The 25,681-nt window shown below is 43.9% G+C and overlaps 1 protein-coding gene and 1 long non-coding RNA gene across 3 annotated transcripts in view; one reads left to right on the top strand and one right to left on the bottom strand.

Moving 5' to 3' along the window:
• The window catches only part of LOC103345638 (kelch-like protein 20), a 129,968-nt gene extending 107,662 nt beyond the window's left edge, over positions 1-22,306 (top strand). The window contains exons 5-9 of the mRNA XM_070068655.1: positions 825-968; positions 13,434-13,567; positions 14,366-14,574; positions 16,320-16,426; positions 20,804-22,306. Coding sequence (XP_069924756.1) covers positions 825-968; positions 13,434-13,567; positions 14,366-14,574; positions 16,320-16,426; positions 20,804-20,888 — 679 coding nt within the window. The 3' untranslated portion in view covers positions 20,889-22,306. The remainder of the gene's footprint in view (positions 1-824; positions 969-13,433; positions 13,568-14,365; positions 14,575-16,319; positions 16,427-20,803) is intronic.
• LOC127488438 (uncharacterized) overlaps positions 1-25,681 on the bottom strand; it is a 145,117-nt gene that overhangs the window by 107,816 nt on the left and 11,620 nt on the right. The window lies entirely within an intron of this gene.

The following is a 25,681-nucleotide window of genomic DNA, read 5'->3' as shown; positions in this document are numbered from 1 at the left end:
TGGATAGGAATATGAGTAAGTGACGTGGCATATACAGTGTTTTAAAATAGTTCAAAAGGAATCTCTTGTGCTGTATTTCTATAAATAGATCTCAAATATCTTGAAGAGAAAAACAGTGCCTAATGTGGACATATTTATGTAAACAAACAAGTTCACAGATGAATATGCATATGGATACATGTATACTTATTTGAAAACATTTTACTGAAAAGTATTAAAGCGTATATGCCAATCATAATGGGAAGAGACCAGAGTTCAAGTGGAACTCAAAGGGAAAATTAGTTTTGTTGATACTGTTTTTATTTTTTATTTTTTGACAGACAGAGTGGATAGTGAGAGCGAGAGACAGAGAGAAAGGTCTTCCTTTGCCGTTGGTTCACCCTCCAATGGCTGCCGCGGCTAGCGCACTGTGGCCGGCGCACCACGCTGATCCAATGGCAGGAGCCAGGTACTTATCCTGGTCTCCCATGGGGTGCAGGGCCCAAGTACTTGGGCCATCCTCCACTGCACTCCCTGGCCACAGCAGAGAGCTGGCCTGGAAGAGGGGCAACCGGGACAGAATCCGGCCCCCCGACCAGGACTAGAACCCGGTGTGCCGGCGCCGCAAGGTGGAGGATTAGCCTATTGAGCCGCGGCGCCGGCCGCTGTTTTGATTTTTTAAAATATATATTCATATACAGCTTGTTATATACAAATGAATTTCAAAGATCAAAATAGGTTTCCATGTATTTTAGTTATTAATCTGCCCTTATTTAAGGGAGATAACATATATCAATCATTTGATTTGTGGAATAACAACTCTGCTCTTGATGTGTTCTTTACAGGTATGACCCCAAAACAAACCAGTGGAGCAGTGATGTGGCCCCTACAAGCACCTGCAGGATGAGTGTTGGTGTGGCAGTACTTGGAGGCTTTCTGTATGCCATGGGTGGGCAGGATGGTGTGTCTTGCTTCAACATTGTTGAGAGGTGATTTTTTTTTAAATACTTTTCAGTTTTTTTAAGGACACCTAGGACAGTTTTAAGGAAACAGTTACAGCCGTCTTAGAGCATTAGAGGATTCACAATTCAGTGAGTTTACCATAGGCTTTCTGGAAAAAGTTTTCAGTTTCACTAGGCTAATCCTCTGCCTTGCAGCGCCCGCACACCAGGTTCTAGTCCTGGTCAGGGTGCCAGATTCTGTCCCGTTGCCCCTCTTCCAGGCCAGCTCTCTGCTGTGGCCAGGGAGTGCAGTGGAGGATGGCCCAAATAATTGGGCCCTGCACCCCATGGGAGACCAGGAGAAGCACCTGGCTCCTGCCATCAGATCAGCGCGGTGCGCCGGCCACAGCACACCGGCCACGGCAGCCATTGGAGGGTGAACCAACGGCAAAGGAAGACCTTTTTCTCTGTCTCTCTCTCTCACTGTCTACTCTGCCTGTCAAAAAATTAAAAAAAAAATTTAAGCATTTTTAAATTGATTTTTAATCGAATGCAAATACTTATTGATGGTGAACAGCATGTTTTGCAGTAGGCACACATCGTAGGATGACTGGATCAAGCTAACTAACAGGCTTTTCATTTTTTTGTGATGAGGACACCAAAAATATACTCCGACACTTTTCAAGTATACAATACACTTACAGTCATGGTGTTGTACATTATATCTTCGAACTTATTCCTCCTGTATAAAGTCAGAGTTACTCAGAGAGAAGGAGAGGCAGAGAGAGAGAGAGAGAGAGAGAGAGAGAGAGGTCTTCCATCCACTGGTTCACTCCCCAGTTGGCCACAACAGCTGGACTGGAGCTGCGCTGATGCAGAGCTGTGCCAAACTGAAACCAGGAGCCAGGAGCTTCTTCTGGGTCTCCCATGCAGGTGGAGAGGCCCAAGGATTTGGGTCTTTTTTTTTTCAAGATTTTATTTTTATTTACTTGAGAGAGAGAGTTACGGACAGTGAGAGGGAGAGACAGAGAAAAAGGTCTTCCTTCCGTTGGTTCACTCCCCAAATGGCTGCAATGGCCAGAGCTGCACTGATCCGAAGCCAGGAGCCAGGAGCCTTATCCTGGTCTCTCATGTGGGTGCAGGGGCCCAAGGTCTTGGTCCATCTTCTGCTGCTTTCCCTGACCATAGCAGAGAACTGGATCAGAAGAAGAGCAGCCAGGACTAGAACTGGCACCCATATGGGATGTGCCACTGCGGGCAGCAGCTTTGTCCACTACACCGCAGCGCCGGTCCCTCTCATCATCTTTTTAAGACTTTATGTGTGCATGTTATCAGGCAGTCCTTGGCTTTCTGTGCTTAGCTTATTTTGTTTAATGTAATGACTTCTAGTTCCATCTATGTTGTTGCAAACGACAACCTTTCATCCTTTTATGGCAAAGCAGTATTCCTTTGTGTACTTGTACCACACTTTCTTCATTTATTAGTTGATATTAAACATTTAGGTTGTTTCCATTTCTTAGCTCTTGCGAACAATACAGCATTAAACATGGGAGTGCAGATGCCTCCTCAGCAGCTTGATTTCATTTCCCTTGGATATATACCTAGTACAATTCCTAGATCATTCGGTAGGTAGTTCTGTTTTTAGTTTTTTCAGGGGCCTGCATACTGTTTGCCACAATATTTATACTAATTTGCATTCCTACCAACAGCATATAAGGGTTCCCTCTTCTCCACATCCTCACCAGTATTTGTTTTTTTTTTAACTTTTATTTAATGAATATAAATTTCCAAAGTATGATTTATGGATTACAATGGCTTCCCCCACATACCGTCCCTCCCACCCACTACCCTCCCCTTTCCCACTCCCTCTCCCCTTCCATTCACATCAAGATTCATTTTCGATTATCTTAATATACAGAAGATCAGCTTAGTATACATTAAGTAAGGATTTCAACAGTTTGCTCCCACACCGAAACATAAAGTAAAAATAATAGATGATTTTTTTTAAATGATGATGAAATCAGATCAGACCTATTGTCATGTTTAATCCCAGTGAGAGTCAAGTTGGGAGTTGATAATTTTTTTTTAACAGAGGATCTGTTTAGTATACATTAAGTAAAGATTTCAACAGTTTGCACCCCCATAGAAACACAAAGTGAAATATATTGTTTGAGTACTCGTTATAGCATTAAATCTCAATACACAGCACATTAAGGACAGAGATCCTACATGAGGAGTAAGTGCACAGTGACTCCTGTTGTCGACTTTACCAATTGACACTCCTGTCTATGGCATCAGTAGTCTCCCTATGCTCCAGTCATGAGTTTCCAAGGCTATGGAAGCCCCTTGAGTTCTCCGACTCTTATCTTGTTTAGACATGGTCATAGTCAAAGTGGAGGTTCTCTCCTCCCTTCAGAGAAAGGCACCTCCCTCTTTGAAGACCTGTTCTTTCCACTGGGATCTCACTCACAGAGATCTTCTTGCCAGAGTGTCTTGGCTTTCCATGCCTGAAATACTCTCATGGGCTTTTCAGCCAGATCCGAATGCCTTTAGGGCTGATTCTGAGGCCAGAGTGCTATTTAGGACATCTGCCATTCTATGAGTCTGCTGAGTATCTCACTTCCTATGTTGGATCACTCTCCCCTTTATTTATTCTATCGGTTAGTGTTAGCAGGTACTAGACTTGTTTATGTGCTCCCTTTGACTCTTAGTCCTTTCATTATGATCAATTGTGAACTGAAATTGATCACTTGGAATAGCCTCACCAGTATTTGTTATCCTTGCGTTTTTTTTATGGTGGCCACCTCACTCTAAGTGAAGCAATATCATTGCATTTTCCTGATGATTAACCATATTGAGCATTTTTTTTGCGTGTACCTGATAGCCATTTGTGCATCTTTCTTTGAGAAAGGTCTGTTTAGATTTACTCCCATTTTTTAATGGGATTTTCTATGCAATTTGTTTGGATCCTTATTATTCGGGAGACTGAGCCTTTGTCAGAAGTATAACTTGGAACTGTTTTCTTCCATTCTGTCTCTTCACTGTGCTGATCGTTTCCTTTGGTGCACAGAAGCTCTTCAGTTGGATGAAGTCCCATTGGTCAATTTTGCTTCTGGGGTCTGATCCAAAAGAGTCCTTTCCAACCCAACTTTCTGAAGTGTTTCCCCTGTATTTTCTTAAAAAAAAAAAGATTTATTCATTTATTTGAAAGAGTTACACAGAGAAGGAGAGGCAGAGAGAGAGAGAGGTCTTCCATCCCATGGTTCACTACCCAAATGGCTGAAATGGCCAGAGCTGGGCTGATCTGAAGCCAGGAGCCAGGAGCTTCTTCCAGGTCTCTCATGTGGGTGCAGGGGCCCAAGGTCTTGGGCCATCATCTACTGCTTTCCCAGGCCACAGCAGAGAGCTGGATCAGAAGTGGAGCAGCTGGATCTTGAACTGGCACCCATATGGGATGCTGGTGCTTCAGGAACAGGGCATTAACCTGCTTTACCACAGCACGGGCCCCACCATATTTTCTTTTTTAATAGTTTCAAGGTTTCAGTTCTTGTGTATAGGTCTTTAATTTGCTTTGAGTCTGTTTTTGTACATAATAAGAGACAGGGATCTGGTGTCACTCTTCCTCATGTGGATATCATTTTCCTAGTACCATTCATTGAAAAGACTGTTTATTTTCTTTTTTTAATTTAAGATTTATTTATGGGGCCGGCGCTGTGGCACAGTAGGTTAAAGCCCTTGGCCTGAAGCACCGGCATCCCATACGGGTGCCGGCCAGTACTAATCCTGGCTGCTCCACTTCTGATCCAGCTCTCTGCTATGGCCTGGGAAAGCAGTAGAAGATGGTCCAAGTCCTTGGGCCCCTGCTTCCATGTGGGAGACCCAGAAGAGGATTCTGGCTCCTGCCTTCAGATCGGTGCAGCTCCAGCCATTGCAGCCATCTGGGGAGTGAACCAGCAGATAGAAGACCTCTCTCTCTGTCTCTACCTCTCTCTGTAACTCTATCTTTTAAAAGATAGATATCTTTTAAAAAGATATCTTTTTAAAGATTTATTTTATTTATTTGAAAAGGAGAATTAGAGAAAGTCAGGTGGTATAAGGCTTCTACATTTTTCTTTTTACTTAAGGTTGCTTTGGCTATTCCAGGTCTTTTTTTGTCTCCATACAAATTCTTTATAGTCTACTTCTGAGAAAAATGTCATTTGTGTTTTGTTAGGGATCATATTGAATCTGTAAATAGCTTTAGGTAGTATGGACATTTTAACAATATTTATTCTCCCAATTCATTAACACATAATGTGTTTCCATTTCTCATGTCATCAATTTCTTTCATAAATGTTTTATAGTTTTTGTTATAGCGATCTTTCACTTCTTTGATTAAATTTATTTTTAGATTTTTTTCCCCAAAGAAACCTTTTATTTAAGGAATACAAAATTCATGCATTTCATAAATAAAACTTTAGGAACATAGTGATTGTTTCCACCATATCCACCTTCCCACCCACACTCCCACCCCTCTTCCTCCTCCCTCTCTTATTCCCAGTTTTATTTTTAAATAAGATCTATTTTGGATCAACTATATGCACAGAAGATTAACTCTATACTAAGTAAAGAGTTCAACAAATAGTATGGGGGAAAAAAAAAACTGTTCCTCAACAGCTGAGACAAGGGCTGTTCAAAATCATTGCATATTGAAGTTAATTTCACTTCCTTTTTTTTAAGCATTCTTCTTTTTTAGAAACTTAATTAACTTTAATGAGGAACCCAAGAATGATACATCTTTTGCAAGCACTTAGACATAACTATAACTTATGAGACATAAAAATATCCTCCATTTAATACATTAAAACAAAGTAAATCTTTGAGAACAAGTTTTACTATTAACTCTCATAATGCAACTCTTTGAGGACAGAGGTCCTGCATGGGAAGTTAGTGCACAGTGACTCCTGTTAATTTAACAGTTAACACTCTTATGTCTGACATCAGTGATCATCTGAGGCTCTTCACATGAGCTTCCTAGGCTATAGAAACCTTTGGAATCCACAAACTCCTTCAGTATTTAGCCAAGGCCATAAGCAAAGTAGAAGCTCTCTCCTCCCTTCAGGGAAAAGTACATCCTTCTTTGATGACCACTTCTTTCCACGGGGATCTCACCCACAGAGGTGCTTCATGTAGGACACTTTTTGCCACAGTGTCTTGGCAGAAATATTATCTTTAAGATTTTTTAAAAGATTTATTTATTTATTGGAAAGACAGAGACAGAGAGACCTTCCATCCTCTGGTTCATTCCCCAAATGGCCACAACAGCCAGGGCTTAGCTAGGCTGATGCTAGAAGCCAGGAATCCATCCTGGTCTCCTCCATGGGTAGCAATGGCCCAAGTACTTGGACCATCATCTAACTGCCTCCCAAGGTGCATCATCAGGAAGGTGGATTGGAAGCAGAGCAGCTGGGACTTGAACTAGCACTCTAGTATGGGATGCCAGCTTGCAAGGAGCAGAAGTTCCAAGAACCAGGAACTCAGTCAAGGTCTCCCATGAGGGTAGCACGAACCCAGTTACTTGAGCCATTACCACTGCTTCCCAGGGTGCACATTAGCAATGGAGTCAGGTACTCTGATGTGGGATGATGAATGTTTTAGCTAATGTCTTCATCTCCCCCCTCTAGGCCAGATGCCTATCCCTGTTCTGCTTTTTTGATGTTGGCATTGATTGCTATAAAATTCCTTCTTAGTACTTCTTTTGCTTTACACAATTTTGTTATGTTACGTTTCCATTTTCATTTGTTTCAAGACTCTTTTTTTAAAGATTTATTTTATTGATTTGAAAGAGTTACAGAGAAAGGTAGAGACAAAGATCTTCCATCCGCTGGTTCACTCCCCAGATGGCCACAACGGCCAGAGCTGCGCTGATCCAAAGTTAGGAGCCAGGAGCTTCCTCCGGGTCTCCACACGGGTGCAAGGGCCCAAGCACTTGGGCCATCCTCTACTGCTATCCCAGGCCATAACAGAGAGCTGGATCAGAAGAGCAGCAGCTGGAACTAGAACCGGCGCCCATATGGGATGCAGGCACTCAGGCCAGGGCTTTAACCCACTGCGCCATAGCGCCAGCCCCTCAAGACTCTTTAATTTCTTCCTTGACCCATTGTTTGTTCAGCAGTAACTAGTTTCCATGTGTTTATGTAGTTTCCAAAGTTCTTTTGTTAGTGACTACTAGTTTTACTTCATTCAGATCAGGATAGACATTTGCAAGTTGGACATCTGACCTAGCAGTTGAGACTGCTGAAGATGACCATATCACATATCAGTACCAGGGTCTGAGTCCCAGCTCTGCTCCTGATTCTGACTTCTTGCTATCTTGAAATTGGGGCAGCTGCAGGTGGATGGCTCAAGTGCTTAGGTCTCTGCCACCCACATGGGAGACCATGATTTCCTGGCTTCCAGTTTTGGCCTAGCCCATCCCTGGTCATTTTAGGTATTTGGAGTTCTGTCTCTCTTTTTGCTCTTCTAAGTGTAAAATATAAATAAATTGAAAAGGAAAAGATACTCAATATGATTTCAATCTTTTTAAATTTTTTGAGATTTGCTTTTTGACCAACCATATGATCTGTTCTGAAGACTGTTCCATGTCCTATTGAGAACACTGTGTATTCTGTAGTCGTAGTATGCAGTGTTCTGTGGATGTCTATGATATCCAGCTGATCTAGGGTATAGTTTAATTTCGCTGTTTCTTTGCTAATTTTCTGTTTGGATGATTTGTCTATTTCTCAAAGTGAGGTGTGAAATTTCCTTACTATTCTTGTATTAGAATATATATTTTCCTTTAACTCGTTAATATTTGCTTTATGTATTTGGGTGCTCTGATGTTGGGTATAACTATATATATTATAAATATATAATATATAATAACAGCTCTCTCTTTATATATATATATATATATATATATATAGAGAGAGAGAGAGAGAGAGAGAGAGAGAGAGAGAAAGCTGTTATTTCCTCTTGCTAGATGGAACCATTTGTCATTATATAATGACTTTTCTTATCTCTTTTTAGTACTTTTGATTTAAAATCTATTTTATCTGTTATAAAAATGGCTACTCTGGCTTTCTTTTGGGTTCCATTTGCATGGACTGTCTTATTCCATCATTTCACTTTCAATTTTTTGCATCCTTAGAGGTGAAGTAAGTCTTGTAAGCAGCATTTGGTTGTGTGGTTTGCTTCTCTCCATTCAATTACTATATAACTTTAAAAAAAAAAAAAGATTGGTTGATTGATTTGAAAAAGCAGAGTGATAGAGAAATCTTCCATCTACCAACACACTCCCCAAATGACTGTGATAGCCAGATCTAAGACAGGCTGAAGCCATTAACCAGGAACTGCATAATGGTCTCTCACAAAGGTGGCAGGGGCCTAAGTTCGTGGGCCATCTTCTACTGCCTTGCCAGGCACATTAGCAGGAAGCTAGATCATAAGTAGACTAGCCAGGACTTAAACCAGCACTCTGATGTGAAATGGCAGTGTCACCAGTGACAGCTTAAACCACTACCACATAATTCTGACCCTACTCTATGTTGTTTACACTGGAGAATTTAATCCACTTACATTTAAGGTAATTAGTTATAAGTAAGGTCTTACTACTGCCATTTTGCTTCTTGTTTTCTAGTTCTATTATAGTTCTTTTCTTTTTCCTCCCTTACGATCTTCCTTTGTTAAGTCTTTTATTCTTGTAAGTATGATTTGATTCCTTGCTTATGTATTTTTTCCGGAATAGCCTTCTTTTATTTTGTGCTTAGAGAAACAGAGGAAGATAGTTGGTGTCAACTAGCCCAATGCTGTTTTTTTGAAATGGAGGCTATGTGCATAAGGGAGAAGTGCAGAACCTGACAATTTGCATTTCTCATCAGGGATGGATCAGTGTATAAAGTATGCAGATCATCAGTAGGCTGACATGAGGTATTGGGTGGAAAGATAACTTTTTAAAGATTAGAAAGGCAGGAGCCAGAGTTGTGACACATGGGCTTGGGCCACCAGCTTCTCATGTGAGCACAGGTTCAAGTCCTGGCTGCTCTGCTTCTGATCTGGCTCCCTGCTGATGCACCTGGGAAAGGAATGGAGGATGCCCAGGTGCTTAGACCCCTGCACCCGGGCTGGAGACCTGGAAGGAGTTCCAGGCTCCTGGTTTCAATCTGGCCCAGCCTGGCTGTTGGCAGTCATTTGCGAAGTGAACAGAGGATGGAAGATATCTCTCTCTCTCAGCTGTTGCAGCCATTTGCGAAGTGAACCAGTGGATGGAAGATTCTCATTCTCATTCTCTCTCTCTCTCTCTCTCTCTCTCTCTCTCTCTCTCTCTATCTTTGTAACTGCCTTTCAAGTAAAATAGATGAATCTTAAAATAAAAAAGTAAGTGAGGCCGGCACCGTAATGCATTAGGTTAATCCTCCGCCTGCAGCACCAGCATCCCATATGGATGCCTGTTCTAGTCCCGGTTGCTCCTCTTCAGTCTGGCTCTCTGCTATGGCCAGGGAAAGCAGTAGAGGATGGCCCAAGTGTTTGGGTCCCTGCACTCACATGGGAGACGGGGAGGAACACCTGGCTCCTGGCTTCGGATCAGCGTAGCTCCGGCCATTGCAGCCACTTGGGGAGTGAACCAACGGAAGGAAGACCTTTCTCTCTCTCTCTCTCACTGTCTGTAGCTCTGCCTGTCTTAAATAAAAATCTTTAAAAAAAAAAAGTGAGACTAGAAAGGGACATTTTGCAGGGCTTTCAGAGTGGCAAAGTTCCTTCCTCAACTTAGGTGGTAGCTATAAGTGAGTTTACCTTATAACAATTTTAAACTATGCATTTGTTTTTAGTGCCTTTTTGTTTTTCTTAATTTTTATCTGTAACAGCCGGGGCTGAGCTGAGCCAAAGCTCAGAGCTGGGAATGCCATCCATATCTCCCACAAAGGAGGCCAGAACCCGGTTACTTGAGCCGTCACTGCTGTCTCCCTGGGTGTGCATTACCAGAAAGCTGGGGTCAGGAGCTACAGCCCGGAACTGGACCCATGCACTCCACTGTGAGACAGGGCTTCCTAACTGGAGACCCAACTGCTAGGCCAACCCCTGTGTGACTTTGTTTGTCTGTGTTTTATTGTACACTGGAAGAGTTTATTTTAAAAAAAAAACTATGCAAAAAATCTACTTTCAGGTAGGATGTAGTAGATAGCAACAGCCATCACTCTCAATCCAACAACTAGGAAAGAAAGACAAATTACAAAATACATTGAAGAGATCAGAGATGTGTGGAAGTAGTGAGATGTAGATGAACTACAGTGAAAGTCCACTGAGAAGAGAACCCCTGTCATGTGACCTGGGATCATAGGCTATTTTCTTCCCTGGAGACAATTTCCAAGTCTGAACATGGGTTGAATAGTGGGCGGGGTCTATGCAGAGGGCTTCTGTTGGAGGAAGCATGAATCAGGGAAGCCATTGCTAGTCATGTAAGTTGGTGCAACAGGCGGAATCTAGAACAGTTGCAAATGTACAACTTTCTCCCTACAGGGACATTTGCTGATTGGCAGCAGGATGGGGAGGGGTGTGCAGAGAAGGCTGAAGACCAGGTGGAAAGGCAGAGTGAAAGCTCATGCGGTCTCTGCTTAGAAGACCAAGACCTGCCATGGCAGGAGGCCTGCATTTGAGATATGTGAGCCTGACTAAAGCCCAATCCCTCAGTGAATGGAGGTAATGCACCTTTCATCCTGTCTGTCTAATCCTCAAAAGAACAGGAGGGCGGGGGAGATATATCAGCTTCACTTTCTAGGATCCTGTTCTTTTATAATAATGTCACGCATACCTAAGAAGCACGAGCCATCTGAAGAAACGGAAAATGTGGCCAGTAATTGAGAGGAAAAGTAGACAGTAGAAGCAGTCTTAGAACTGCTCCACATTTGGAGTTAAGACTTTAAAATAAGTGTAATAGATATATTAAATAAAAATAGAGGAAAAGATCAACAAATGGAAAAATAAGAAGCAGGTATACATTGTAAAAATGAACTGTCTACAACCAAGAACTTGCTGGATAAGATTAAGGAAGAACTGGGGGCAGGCATTTAGCCTGGCAGTTCAGATGCCTGTGTCCTACGTACAGCACAGCTACTGATTCCAGCTTTCTGTGAGTCCAGACCCTAATGAGGCAGCAGTGATGGCTCAAGTACCTAGGCCCCTGCCACCCACGTGGGAGACCTGGATAGTGTTCTAGCTCCCTGCTTTGGCCCGGCGTAGCCCAACCCTTGTGGGCATTTGGGGAGTGAACCAATAGATGGGAGCTCACCTGCGCATGCATGCATACTCTCTCTCTCTCTCTCTCTCTCTCTCTCTCCCCTCCCTCTGTCTCTCTCTCTCTCTAATAAATACTAATTTTTTTAAGTGTACTAGACACAGGGGAGACAGAGTTAGTGAACTCAAAGATCAATAGAAGACTTCAATTTTTTTGAAGTTTATTTAATATATTTAGTGAACTTTATTTACAAGTTTTCAAAATAATGAATTCTTTACACATGATCTTCCAAAGACAACCAGTTAGGGTTCTTAGGGGAGCTGAGGGTGACTTGCTGCACAACAGCAGACAACTAAACTCTGGTACTGTTACCCCAGGAACTCAGAGGATTTGCCCCACACAACTGTGACTAAGATCTCCAAGAGGCACAAGCATAGCAATTGAAATTAGCTGGCCTGGGCTTTGCAGACGCGGTTGTCACCCACAGCTGCTCACCATCAGCTGTGTTCTTCGACACGACATTGCCATTGACAGCCAGCCTTTGGGCTGCATCTCCTTTGGGCTCTTTGCAGACAGAGTTCCAAAGACAGCAGAAAACTTCTGTGCTCTGAGTTCCGGAGAGAAAGGATTTGGTTACAAGGGTTCCTGCTTTCAGAGAATTATTCCAGGGTTTATGTGACAGGGTGGCAACTTAACATGCTACAATGGCATGGGAGCAACTCCATCTATGGAGAGAAGCTTGATGAGGAAAACTTCCCTCTGGGGGCTGGCGCTGTGGCATAGCGGGTAAAACCGTCGCTTGCAGAGCCAGCATCCCATCTGGGCACCAGTTCAAGTCCCAGCTGCTCCACTTCCAGTCCAGCTCTCTGCTATGGCCTGGGAAAGCAGTGGAAGATGGCCCAAGTCCTTGGGCCCCTGCATCCATGTGGGAGCCCCAGAAGAAGCTCCTGGCTGTGGCCTTTGCAGCCATTTGGGGGAGGGGAGTGAACGAGTGGATGGAAGACCTTTCTCTTTCTCTCTGTCTCTGCCTCTGCCTCTATAACCAAGCCTTTCAAATAAATAAACAAATCTTTTAAAAAAGAAAACTTCTAAAGCATATAAGTCTTGGCACCTTGTCCATGGCAAATGCCGAACACAACACAAATGGTTCCCAGCTTTTTCATCTGCACTGCCAAGACTGAGTGGTTGGATGGCAGGTGTGTGGTCTTTGGCAGAGTGAAAGAAGGCATGAATATTGTGGAAGCCACGAAGCACCTTGGGTCTGAGAATGGCAAGACCAGCAGGAAGATCACCATTGCCAGCTGTGGACAACTCTGATCTTAGAATTTTTTTTTTTTTTTTTTTGACAGGCGGAGTGGACAGTGAGAGAGACAGAGAGAAAGGTCTTCCTTTTGCCGTTGGTTCACCCTCCAATGGCCGCCGCGGCCAGTGCACTGTGGCTGGCGCACCGCGCTGATCCGATGGCAGGAGCCAGGTACTTATCCTGGTCTCCCATGGGGTGCAGGGCCCAAGCACTTGGGCCATCCTCCACTGCACTCCCTGGCCACAGCAGAGAGCTGGCCTGGAAGAGGGGCAACCGGGACAGGATCCAGCGCCCCGACCGGGACTAGAACCCGGTGTGCCGGCGTCGCAAGGCAGAGGATTAGCCTAGTGAGCCGTGGCGCCGGCCAGACAACTCTGATCTTAACCAGCAGAGTACTGCTGTAGCTCAGGAGGGCACCCTGCATCCCATCTGCTCGTGATGCCCGTCACTGTGCTCTCCCTACAGTTCTTTGGGTTCCATGTTTTCCTTACTTCCCCTCCAAGTCTAACGGGATTGCAGAGCTAAAAGTTATGATTGACAAAATAAAAACAAGAAATTAACTGGCATGGTCAGAGTGAAGGGCTATTGCTGAAACAGTGCTGACTGGGTCGGCAGGGGAACAAGAAGGAGCATGACCTTTTCCCTCTCTAGACTCCCAGGGTCTCTAGTCCTGCCCTTTGGCACCGTCTAACAGAGACAGCAGGCAAAAGAGAAATACAGCGTTCAGAGTTCCAGCTCTAACATCGTAGCTCTGAGTGCAGAAAGTAACTTAGCAACTGAAGCAGGCATAAATTCTAAGGCCTTTTCCTCCCTCATAACTAAGTAAAATACCTTAGAGTCTCACTGTGCATTTGACGATAGCGAGTGGATTATCCAGTGTATCTTTAGAGTGATTTAAGATCTTAGGAAAAAGGCTTCATTTAATAAGAACACGTCCACAGTCCAGTTTCTCTCGCTGCAGGTATGATCCAAAGGAGAACAAGTGGACTCGTGTGGCTTCCATGAGCACCAGGAGACTAGGCGTGGCCGTGGCTGTGTTGGGAGGGTTATTATATGCAGTAGGTGGCTCTGATGGGACATCTCCACTCAACACAGGTTAGTCCCTCCCAGAACTTTGTGGTTTCCCAGAAGCAGCAGGTTCTGAGGAGAGTCCACCTTCAAAAGGTATAAAAAGTTCAGGTCATGCTGTAATTTATTAGAAAAAGGTTTTTTTCCCTCTAAGAAAGTGTAACTCATCTCTCTCTGCAGCCATACTCTTTTAGTACAGTCCCAAAATATTTATTTTTTCTTCTACTATGTAAGCGTCTAGAAATTTTTAATGAAAATAGAACTGTTTTCTGAACATGATTACTTCCCTTCCCATCACTACCTCCCCATGACAAAAAGTACTTTATATTATGATCTAAAATAGAAACTTGGAACTAGAAGCTGGCATGTTTGTTCATTCTTTCTGTTTAGAGAGAATGGGTATTTTAGCCTAAAGATAGTGTATGACTCATTGCTACCTATCTTGTCCTCTCTAGTGGTTTGAACTGCACGAGGTCATGGGCAGGGGACTCTAGGAGTACAGAAAATATCTCTTGTGATAGCGTTATCTGTCCTGAATGGTGCTTGGGGATCAGACAGTCCAGTCTCCCCACTTAAAGACAGAAAGAGTAAGGATGGTCACATCTCTGTGCTCCAATACCTGCCCTTTCCACCACACCATACCTAAGAGAAACTAGTCCTGATGACAGTGTAATCTAGGATTGCCCAGAGATACACAAGTCCTCTCAGAAGCAGAATTCATATTGCTGACTGTAAGTACGTGTCATCACGAGTTTCGATGACTTTGACGAACCTGGGAGAGGAAGTGGCTGACTGCTCAGGTACTTGCTTTTCTTCTCCCTGCAGTGGAGCGCTACAGTCCTCAGGAGAACAGATGGCACACCATAGCCCCCACGGGGACCCGGAGGAAGCACCTCAGCTGTGCAGTGTACCAGGACATGATCTACGCTGTTGGTGGTAGAGATGACACCACAGAGCTTAGCAGTGCTGAGAGATACAACCCTAGAATGAACCAGTGGTCTCCAGTGGTGGCCATGACATCCCGCCAGAGTGGAGTGAGTGCCCAACTACTGAGAGCTTTGAAAACAATCCCTCTCTGCCTCTCAAATAAATAAATAAATCTTAAAAAAAATGGGTGTGGGCAGTAAAGAGACTGCCAGAGACAGCCACAGTAAATAAGCTCAGGCGTGAAGGCAGACAGAAGACACTAGCCAGGGAACAGTGTGCAGAAGCACAGAGGTGTGAGGAGAGGTGGTCAGCCCAGCACTACTGAATTACAGGTGCATTAGCAGGGAAAAGAGAAAAGCCAGGAGGTGAGGCTAAACGGTGGGCTACAGGCTCCTGAAGGGCCTGAGAACATATTAAGGACTTTAAATTTCCCCATAGGTAGTAGGGAGGCCTAGAAGGCTTTTAAAGGGGAAAGTGACATGATTAGATTTGTTTTTTTTTTTTTTGAAGATTTATTTTGAAAGTTTTCTCTCTCTCTGTGTGTGTCTAACTCTGCCTATCCAAAAAAAAAAATTATTTTGAAAGTTAGAATTAGAGATCTTCTATCCACTGGCTGACCCCCCCCCCCCAGATGTCCACAACAGCCAGGGCTGGGCCAGGCTGAAGCCAGGGTAGCAGAGGCCCAAGCATGTGGGCATCTCTGCCACTTTTCCCAAGCCATTAGCAGGGGACTGGATAAGCAGTGGAAATGGGACATGAACTGGTGCCCACGTGGGATACCAGTGTTGCAGATGGCGGCTTAACCTGGACACCACATGCCCATCCCACAGATTTGTATTTTTTAAAGAGATTTTTAGTGGCAACTTAGAAAGTGAATTCAAGCAGGCAAAACCCAGAGAAAGTGAGAGCAGTTTGGAAGTTCTTTCTCATTTTTGGTGAATGCTTTTTCTTAAGTTTAAGAACTCTATGTTTTGGACTCTAAGTATTCTCATTGATGGGCTGATGATGTGGTGCAGCAGGTTAAGCCACTACCTGCGTGGGTACCAGTTCATGTTCTGGCTGCTCCACTTCTGATCTACCTCTCTGCTAGTGCACATGGAAAAGCAGTTAAAGATGACCCAAGTACATGGGCCCCTGAACACACATGGGAGACTTAGATGGAGTTCCATACTCAGCTTTGGCCTGGCCCAGCCATGGCTTTTGCAATCATTTGGGGAGTGAACCAGTAGATGGCAGATCTCTCTTCCTCTCCTTCTCTGTAACTCTGCCTTTCATATAGATAAATATTTTTTTAAGATTTTATTTATTTATTTGAGAGGTAGAGTTACAGACAGTAAGAGGAAGAGGCAGAGAGAAAGGTTTTCCTTCCATTGATTCACTCCCCAAATGACCGCAATGGCCGGAGCTGCACCGATCTGAAGCCAGGAGCCAGGAGCCAGGAGCCAGGAGCCTCTTCCAGGTCTTCCACATGGATACAGGGGCCCAATCACTTGGGCCATCTTCTACTGCTTTCTCAGGCCACAGCAGAGAGCTGGATTGGAAGAGGAGCAGCCAGGACTAGAACTGGTGCCCATATGGGATGCTGGTGCCACAGATAGAGGGTTAACCTACTGCACCACTGCACCAGCCCCAATAAATAAACCTTTTAAAAATATATATTCTCATTGAACTATAAAATTTTATAGTTCCCATAATTTCATATTTTTATATTACTTTTTCCCTCTGTGTTCAAGTAAATTGGAATGTAAGACTTTAAGTTTTATTATCTTTTATTAGATGTATCTAGAAACCAGTCTAAAATTCCCCATAATTGTCCAGTCTCTTCAGCAATACCTGTGCTTTGGTCCTCTAGGTTGGCCTGGCAGTGGTCAATGGACAGCTCATGGCAGTAGGATGTTTTGACGGCACAACATACTTGAAGACCATTGAAGTTTTCGATCCTGATGCAAACACATGGAGGTAACCTCTAAGCTGTGCTGCAGATCACCTCACCACTGACTGGGAAACCATGGGCTGAGATGGCCCACGACCATCAACACGAAGATGGTCCACACACTAGTGTGCTTTAAAGAGAGCTGTCACGCCATATTCAGTGGTTCCCTTTGGCTTGATTGCTTGGAAGGGGCTGGTGTCTTGGAAAAGTCTTCTCTTTGCTAACTGTCTAGTTTTGTAACTAGAAACCAGAAAAGCAGGAGGAAAAAAAATAAATCTCCTTTCTAGCCCCATTCTGTTCAACTGAGGAAAGTAAGGTACCAAGAAATACAGTGACTTCCTAAGCAAAGTAGTGATGGAGTCAGAATTAAAATCTAGGTCTTTGGCTCCAAATCTGTCAGCACAGTTTTGCAGTGTTTTTGTGGGAAATGCTATGCCCATAAAAACAAATTACAGTTATTTTTTAAAAAAAATGATATTTTATCTCAGTTTAAAACCTATTTTGGGGGCAGGCATTTGGCACAGTGGCTAAGAAGCCACTTGGGGTGGGGGGAGGAGGGTGCGGCCTTGCAGCACAGTGGAATAAACCACTACCTGCAACGCCAACATCACATATTGGAGCACTGCATCAAGTCCCAGCTGCTCTGCTTTTTTTTTAAAGATATATTTATTTTTTATTGAAAGTCAGAGATACACAGAGAGAGGAGAGGGAGGGAGAGAGAGAGAGAGGTCTTCCATCCACTGGTTCACTCCCCAGTTGACTGCAATGACCAGAGCTGCGCCCATCCAAAGCCAGGAGCCAGGAGCCTCTTCTGGGTCTCCCACGTGGGTGCAGGGGCCCAAGGACCTGGGCCATCTTCCACTGCTTTCCCAGGCCATAGTAGAGAGCCAGATCGGAAATGGAGCAGCCCGGTCTTGAACCAGCACCCACATGGGATGCCAGCACTGCAGGCCAGGGCATCAACCCACTGCACCACAGCGCCAGCCTCAATGCTCTGTCTTTCAAATAAACAAAATGTTTAAAAGATAAATTCAGATATAAAGTACAACAAACTCACAATAGTTTTTATTAAATTTGAAAATGAACTATATATTTGGCATTTTAGAGCATCTATCAAATTAGTCCTGGGAGTCTGTTATAACTGAGTAAAGATTTAGACTTGATGATTTTAACTTTAAAGATTTAAGAGGGGGCCTGCACTGTGGCTCATTTGATAATCCTCCATCTGCGGCACTGGCATCCCACATGGGCGCCGGGTTCTAGTCCCGGTTGCTCCTCTTCCAGTCCAGCTCTCTGCTGTGGCCCAGGAAGGCAGTGGAGGATGGCCCAGGTGCTTGGGCCCCTGCACCTGCATGGGAGACCAGGAAGAAGCACCTGGCTCCTGGCTTTGGATCAGCACAGCACCGGCCATTGTGGCCTTTTAGGGAGTGAACCAATGGAAGGAAGACCTTTCTCTCTGTCTCTGTCTCTCTCACTGTCTGTAACTCTACTTGTCAAATAAATAAATAAATAAAAATTTTTTAAAAAGAATTATATTTTTTTTATTTGAAAGGCAGAGTGACAAAGAGGGAGAGAAAGAGAATAGGATCTTCTACCTGCTGGTTCACTCCACAAATGGCCACAACAGCCAGGGGTGGGGCCAGGCCAAAGCCAGAAGTCAGGAGCTCCATCCAGGTCTCCACATGGGTGATGCAGGGGACCAAGGACTTGGGCCATCTTCTGTTCCCTTCCCAAGGCACATTAGCAGGGGACTGGATTGAAGCCAAGCGCCTGGAGCTCAAACCCGTGCTCCAGTATGAGATGCCAGCCTCATAGGCAGCAGCTGAACCCACTGTGCTACAATGCTGGCTCCTCCTGCTATATTCTAGTAGAACAATTCCTAATTTTCAGCTGCAGCTACCCTCCCAGACTTTTTTGTCACCTTGTTAGATTCACCTTGTGAATTTATTGAGTCCTCTGTATATTCATCCATGAGAAAGCCACAGCACTTACATTTTTATCGATGACTGGATTGTGCATGGCTCGGTATTGCTCAGCAGTTGTCACAACACTAAAGTCAGGCTCATGGGCTGGTGCTGTGGTGTATCTGGTTAAGCAACTGCTTACAGTGCCAGTATCCCATGTGGACACCGGTTTGAGTCCCAGCTGCTCTACTTCCAATCCAGCTCCCTGCTAATGTGCCTGGGAAAGCAGCAGAGGATGGCCCAAGTTCTTGGGCCCCTGCTCCTACATGGAGACCCAAAAGAAGCTCCTGGCTCCTAGCTTCAGGTTGGCCCAGCTCTGGCCACTGCAGCCATTTAGGGAGTGAACCAACAGATGGAAGACCTCTCTCTGTGTCTCTCCTCTCTGTAACTCTGACTTTCAAATAAGTAAGTCCTTAAAAATAAACAAATACAAATAAAAAATAAAGTCAGGCTCAGGAAAACATACTAGTTTTTTTAAAGGTTGATTTTATCTGTTTGAAAGAGTGAGACAGGGAGAGACAGAGAGAGAGATCTCCTGTCTTCTGGCTCACTCCCCTAATAGCCATAAAGACTGGTGCTAGCCAGGCCAAAGCCAGGAGCGAGAAACTCCATCCTGGTCTCCCATGCAGATTTCAGAGACCCAAGTCCTTGGACCAACTTGTGCTGACTTCCAAGCGCATTAGCAGGAAGCTGGATCAAAAGCAGGGCAGCTGTGGCTCCAACTGGCACTGTGATAATGGGATGCCAGTATCACAAGCAGTGGCTTAACCCACTGCACCACACAGTCTGCCCCAACATATACTTCTTGCTCCTACATCTCATCTTGACTGAGTGTTCTAGGCTCTGAAGATACAGAGGTGAATAAAACAAAACTTCCCTGCCCTACTGTAGTTGGCATTGTAGGGAAGAAGGCACAGGTTTCTATACCAAAGAGGTGTAAGTGCTATAGCAAATAGCAAAGCAGCCCAGGGGGTTAGTGAGGAAGGGAAGGAGCGTCTGCTGAAGGCAGTCAAGGAAGGTCTCACTGAAAACCGAATAGAGGGAAATGACAGATTACGGCAGGTTTTGATTAATAGGAGCCTCCCACTTGTGGGATATTTTCTCCCATATACAGCTATTTTTGGTGGGAATTTGAGTCAGCATCATTTGGGAAGACAGCTAAATTTATTGCTGCCATTTCATTATTATAATCCTATGTATGGACTTGTTTCTCAGTAACTGTCACTAAATAGGATTAGCAGTGGTGCCGGCACTGTGGCATAGCTGGTAAAGCTACCACCTGCAACACAGGCATCCCATATGGGCTCCTGTTCTTGTCCCAGCTACTCCACTTCTGATTCAGCTCTCTGCTTATGGCCTGGGAAAAGCAGCAGAAGATGGCCGAAGTGCTTGGGCTTTTAATTTCTTCATTAAAGAGGAAGAGAAGGGAGTTTTCTTCCATGAGTTCACTCCCCAAATACCCACAGCAACCAGGGGTGAGCCAGGCTGAAACCAGGAGCCAGAAACACGGGAGGGCAGGTAGAGTGGGAACAGTCACTGTGTTCCTAAAGTTATATTTATGGAAGGAATGAAGGCAGGGTTGGTGGGAGGGAGGGAGGGAAGAAGGGAGGGGGTGAGGGAGGGAGACATTCTAGGCCTTCCACATGAGTGGCAGGGACTCAGTTACTAGAACCATCCATCACCTACTACCTTCCAGGGTATACATTAACACTAGGAATCTAGACTCGGGAACAGAGCTGGGGCTTGAATCCAGGAACTTCAGTATGGGATGTGCTTGTCCCAACCATCTTAACCACTAGGCCAAATACATGCCCATTCATGAAATTCTTGAGAATCATCTATTGAGAGATTAATATGCACATTCTTGTAGTTACTTATCCCAAACGTAAGCCCAGTTTTACCTCACACCTGGCTGAAGATCTAGTATTCTCTTGCATGGAAGTCCTTAGTTTTGAATGTGCTTTTGTTCAGGTACCACCAACTAGATGCTCACTTTATTTACTCATGTCTGATTTTGTTCCATAAAGATTTGAGGAGGCTCACATGGCTACATACAAGAAAAGGGGGCAAATGTAAATAAGTGAAGGGGGTTAGCAAAAGGAAAGTGTGGATGAGAAAATAATTGGAGCAAAATTAGACACAAAAACGTTGAACATACGATTTGCCTAATTGTTAGAAGCCAGTGTAGACATCAAGTTGTCAAATTCTGCGATGGAAAAGTGATTACTCTCTATAAGAGAGGGCTTTTCAGTTGTTATCTGAAATAATTCTGCTGCCGACCCTGCTCAAGTCCAGCTTCTGTTCTTTGGAAGAGATGTATGAAACTGAAAATATCACTTGTGTTATAAAACATACAAACATGTCTGATTAACATCTAGTTATAGAAGAAACAGTGTTTTCTCTGAGTGAGAAAATCTGATTTCGTTTTTTTCTTTGCAGGTTATATGGCGGGATGAACTACCGTCGGCTAGGGGGTGGTGTAGGAGTGATTAAAATGACACATTGTGAATCCCATATATGGTGAACATGTAGAAGACAGCCTTGTATATGCTCTGTATTCTGGAGAGCTTTGACTTTGGAGCTTTGTACAGCTTGAGAAGACATTAGAACAAATTTTATTCTTTGCTGGTGCCTCAACATATGGAAATACAAATCCAATGAAAATACTTCACCTGCAAGACGTCATCTTTGCACAATAATTTTCAGTTCTGTGCAGAATATTTATTTGGGGTTTTAATTTATCTTTTTTTGTTGTTTTTGATCAGTCTGTAAGTTTGTATTTTTTTTTACTATGCTTCCTCCCACAAAAAAAAAAAAAAAAAAAGAAAGAAAGAAAAATTCCCAGCAGCAAAACTTAATTTGTTTTTGAGGTATTGATTTAAGTATGGTTGGGGCAGAAGGGCTTTGTACGGTCTGGTGGTTATTCCTGGGCGCTCCATCCACATGACTCTACTGCTCCCGAGGATTACCAGTGACAAAGATAGGCATGCACAGTGCATTAGCTAGCCATCACTCTTGCACTAAGCATCGGGAGACTTGAAAATCTTAAAAAAATGAAATAAAAATAAGTATCTTATTTCAAATAGCACAATTCAGAAGGAATAAAACCAGGACTCAGCTGTTAGAGCTGTCATCTGTGGACATTCACATCTCGTTTCCTTCTACGTTGTTTTCTACTACATTGCAAGTCTTCTAGATCTGCAGCCCTGCTGACTGCCTCTTGGGAGAAGTCTGAGAGTCTCACTTGCTGCTTCCCAGTAGTCATGTATGACTCTCACAAGAGTTTTTGCTTAAAAATGATCATGACTGAAGCAGCCTTCCCTCCTGTTTCCTTATCGTTACCAAAGGCCTGGAGCAGTGACCTCCCCCAGGCATTGCATTGTTACGCAGTCTGCACCCATACTCAGGCCTAGGGAAGATGAGGAAGGTGCTCTCTCCTTTACTAACAGCGTCCAAGGCAATGATTCTCCAGTCCCTGTGATGATCGTACATGTTAATGAGCGTGAAACCAACTGAGGCATTTTATTAATATTTTGGTTCTTTTATACAAACTGTATCATTTGCATTCTATAAGGCCACTGTTACTGTTTCTTTCAAATTGCACTTACTGATAAAAGTTCAAAATGTTAAGGAAATAAATAATTTCAGTGGTTAAGGTTTTTTTTTCCTCATTGTATTCATAGGCCAGTTTTTTCAACATATTTTGCAGGAAGATCTTTGAATAAGACTTTAACCACAACCAAAAGGAATAACCTTCACCTTCTCCCTCTCCCCTCCCACAGAAATGTTTGGCAAGTTTTGTGTTTACATTTAATGATCATTTGCACCTTTTTCAAAGAAAAAAAATAAGTATTTAGTAAACAGTTGTTTACATGTATCATTTATGCTTTTTTCTAGCATGTATAACTTTTTTAAATAAAGGTAGTATTTACCATAAAAAAATTTTTGGTTAATGCTTTTTAATGCTTGTATCCTTTGATATTTAATTGAGATTTTCTGTTTCTGTATCATTTAAATGGCCTTTACGTAAATTGTAAATGCTTTCAACCTGAGGGAATAAAGGGATTGCCAGCTAGAACTAGGAATTTTTGTTATATATTTTATATATTATCTAACCTATAAACTTATTTTCTGTTGTAGAGCTTAAAAGTAATACAGTTTAGGGCCAGCACCGTGGCTCACTTGGTTAATTCTCTGCCTGCGGTGCCGGCATCCCATATGGGTGCCGGGTTCTAGTCCCGGTTGCTCCTCTTCCAGTCCAGCTCTCTGCTGTGGCCCAGGAGGGCAGTGGAGGATGGCCCAGGTGTTTGGACTCCTGCACCTGCATGGGAGACCAGGAAGAAGCACCTGGCTCCTGGCTTCAGATCGGCGCAGCGCCAGCCATAGCGGCCATTTGTGGGGTTGAACCAATGGAAGGAAGACCTTTCTCTCTGTCTCTCTCTCACTGTCTATATCTCTTCCTGTCAAATAAATAATAAAAAAAGTAATACAGTTTAAATTTTATTTGAAAGGCAGACTTACAGAGAGGGAGAGAGAGAGATCCTCCATCCACTGATGCGCTCCCTAAATGGCTGCAACGGCTGGAGCTGGGCCCATCCAAAGCTGAGAGCCTGGAACCTCCTGGTCTCCCACATGGGTATCCAGGGCCCAAGTACTTGGGCCATCTTCCCCTTCCCTCCCAGGCCACTAGCATGCAGCTGCATTGGAAGTGGAGCAGCCGAGATTTGAACTGGTGCCCATATGGGATGCCAGTATCTCAGGCAGCAGCTTTACCCACTATTCCTTGACAGTGGCCCCAGAATCACAGTTTTGATCTGGAGGGACTCTTAACAGTTCTTCAGATCCAAACCCATTTATTACACTGATTTAAGTATAAAAACAAGGAAATTGCCTAAGACATACTAGGCAATGAATGATGGCACTGCCATTAGAAATCAGTTTCGGGGCCCGGCGCTGTGGTGTAGTAGGTTAATCCTCCACCTGCGGCGCCAGCATCCCATATGGGCACCAGTTCTTGTCCCAGCTGCTCCTCTTCCAGTCCAGCTCTCTGCTACGGCCTGGGAAAGCAGTAGAAGATGGCCCAAGTGCTTGGGCCGCTGTACCCACATGAGACCAGAAAGACGCACCTGACTCCTGGCTTCGGATCGGTGCAGCTCCAGCCGTTGCAGCCATCTGGGGAGTGAACCAGCAGACAGAAGGCCTTTCTGTCTCTCCCTCTTACTGTCTGTAACTCTACCTCTCAAATAAATAAAATCTTAAAAAAAAAAAAGAAAAGAAAAGAAAAAGAAATCAGTTTCCCAAACTCCCACTAGCTCGTAGTGGAACACGGCTTAAAACCAAACATAACAACAGACCATAAATGCTAATGAAGAAAGCCTAGCTTGAACATTTAAAAAGCATTCAGATTTTTGTGAGCTCCTTGGGTTATTCAGCATGAACAGTCTTCAAGGTAAAATCACAAATTTCCCGAGATCTCCTGCATATATTTGAGGAAAAGGATAGGCATGACAACAGGAACAAGTTCTGGGGATTATTCTCCCGTAGGCAGTTCCCAGTGGGGGAAATTCATGTGACGGTGACTAATGAGGACACAAACACACCAGCCCACATTTTCACCAGAACCTGGAACAGCTGTTCTCCGCCTCCACCAAAGGCATTCCAGTTTTGTCATGGAGAAAATGTGTTCTGTAAAAGGCATGGCCGTATAACACAATCTGTATTAACTTACCTGCCTACTGATTCCCACAACTATGCTCACTATAAATACAGCCACTCAAGCTTAAATGAGTTACAATGACATGGCAGCAGATGAAGATTTCTCTCACTCCGTCACTCCACTCTTTGTTGCTGGCCTTTCAAGTAAATGTCTTTTTTTGACATGGCAGAAGTCGAACCTCAGATCACATACCCAGATTCAAAATCCTTGTGCTCTCTCTCCACATTCCTGTGTGTGATTTCCAAAATGAGTATTTCTGAGTTTTTAGTCCATAATATTTTGCCCCCTAAATATCCATTTGGCAGATAATACCTTTTTCTTTTTTAATTTGAAAGAAAAACAGAGAGCTCCCACCCACTGCTTCACTCCCCCAAATACCTGCCATGTCCAGGGCTGGGCCATGCTGAAGCCAGGAGTGGGGAACTCAATGAAGCCTTCTGTATGCATGGCAGGGACCCAATTCCTTAAGCCATCAGCAGGAAGCTGGCACTGGGAGCAGAGCCACAACTCCAACCTGAGCACTCTGAAAGGGAATACAGGTATCCCTTGTGCCGTCTTACCTGACAGGCCAAATACTTATGGAAAAGAAGGTCCCTCCTGAACAAGATAGGAGTGAGCATAGGGAAAAAGCCTATCAAGCTTAATAAGTTTCTTAACCTAGGATGCAGACAGGAAAAGAAAAAGTGGGATGAGGGCAGAAGTACAGAAGAGGAGAGGAGCAAGAAGCAAAACTGGCCCAGTCCATCTCAGCATTGGTGCCTGACTGTATAACAAGTGTGTGACAGCTGGATCTGTAAATTGCTTTGGGGCTGTATTCTGGAAATGACAGATAAGAATCATTCCTAGAAATGACAAAACTCTCAGCTGTCTCATAGCTCCTTAATAATGCTCTTTGAATTCCACAACCACTTAAGAACTTAGATTTCTTTAAATGTAAAAAAAGAAAAAAGAAAAAAGATAGTATTCATTGTACAAACATTAAATTTTTGGAGCGAATCCAACAACAGTTGTTAGCTAATAATACCCCTTCCCTAGAAAGAAGAGTTATTTAAATCTGAACTCCTAGGAAAAGAGGACACGTATCTAGCGTCAATTTAGATCAATGAACATTCAGATGCATACTGAGACAGGAGCGGTCCCTACCTTTAAAAACATTTAAGCCTCTGGATTGGTGGTTCTCAGAGTGGTGTCTTAGAATCCTGAAGTCCCTAAGATTCTTCCAGAGTATCCATACACAAAAACTGTTCTCTTAGTATAATTAAGAAGTCTTGCCTTTTCTACTATCATGACATTTTCGCTGATGAAACAGAAGCAATATGGATAAAACTGCCAGTGCCTTGGCACAAATCAAGACAGTGAGGGGCGGCGCTATGGTGTAGCAGGTAAAACTGCCGCCTGCAGTGCTGGCATCCCATAGGGGCGCCGGTTCGAGTCCCGGCTGCTCTACTTCTGATCCAGTTCTCTATGGCCTGCAAAAGCAGTAGAAGATGGCCCAAGTCCTTGGGCCCCTGCACCCGTGTGGGAGACTCAGAAGAAACTCCTGGCTCCTGGCTTTGGATCAGCCCAGCTCTGGCTATTGTAGCCATTTGGGGAGTGAACCA

This window comes from Oryctolagus cuniculus, chromosome 2 (assembly GCF_964237555.1).
Source record: "Oryctolagus cuniculus chromosome 2, mOryCun1.1, whole genome shotgun sequence".
NCBI lineage: Eukaryota > Metazoa > Chordata > Mammalia > Lagomorpha > Leporidae > Oryctolagus > Oryctolagus cuniculus.
Note: the sequence above shows the minus strand (reverse complement) of the source record. Positions and strands in the feature narration are given on the sequence as shown.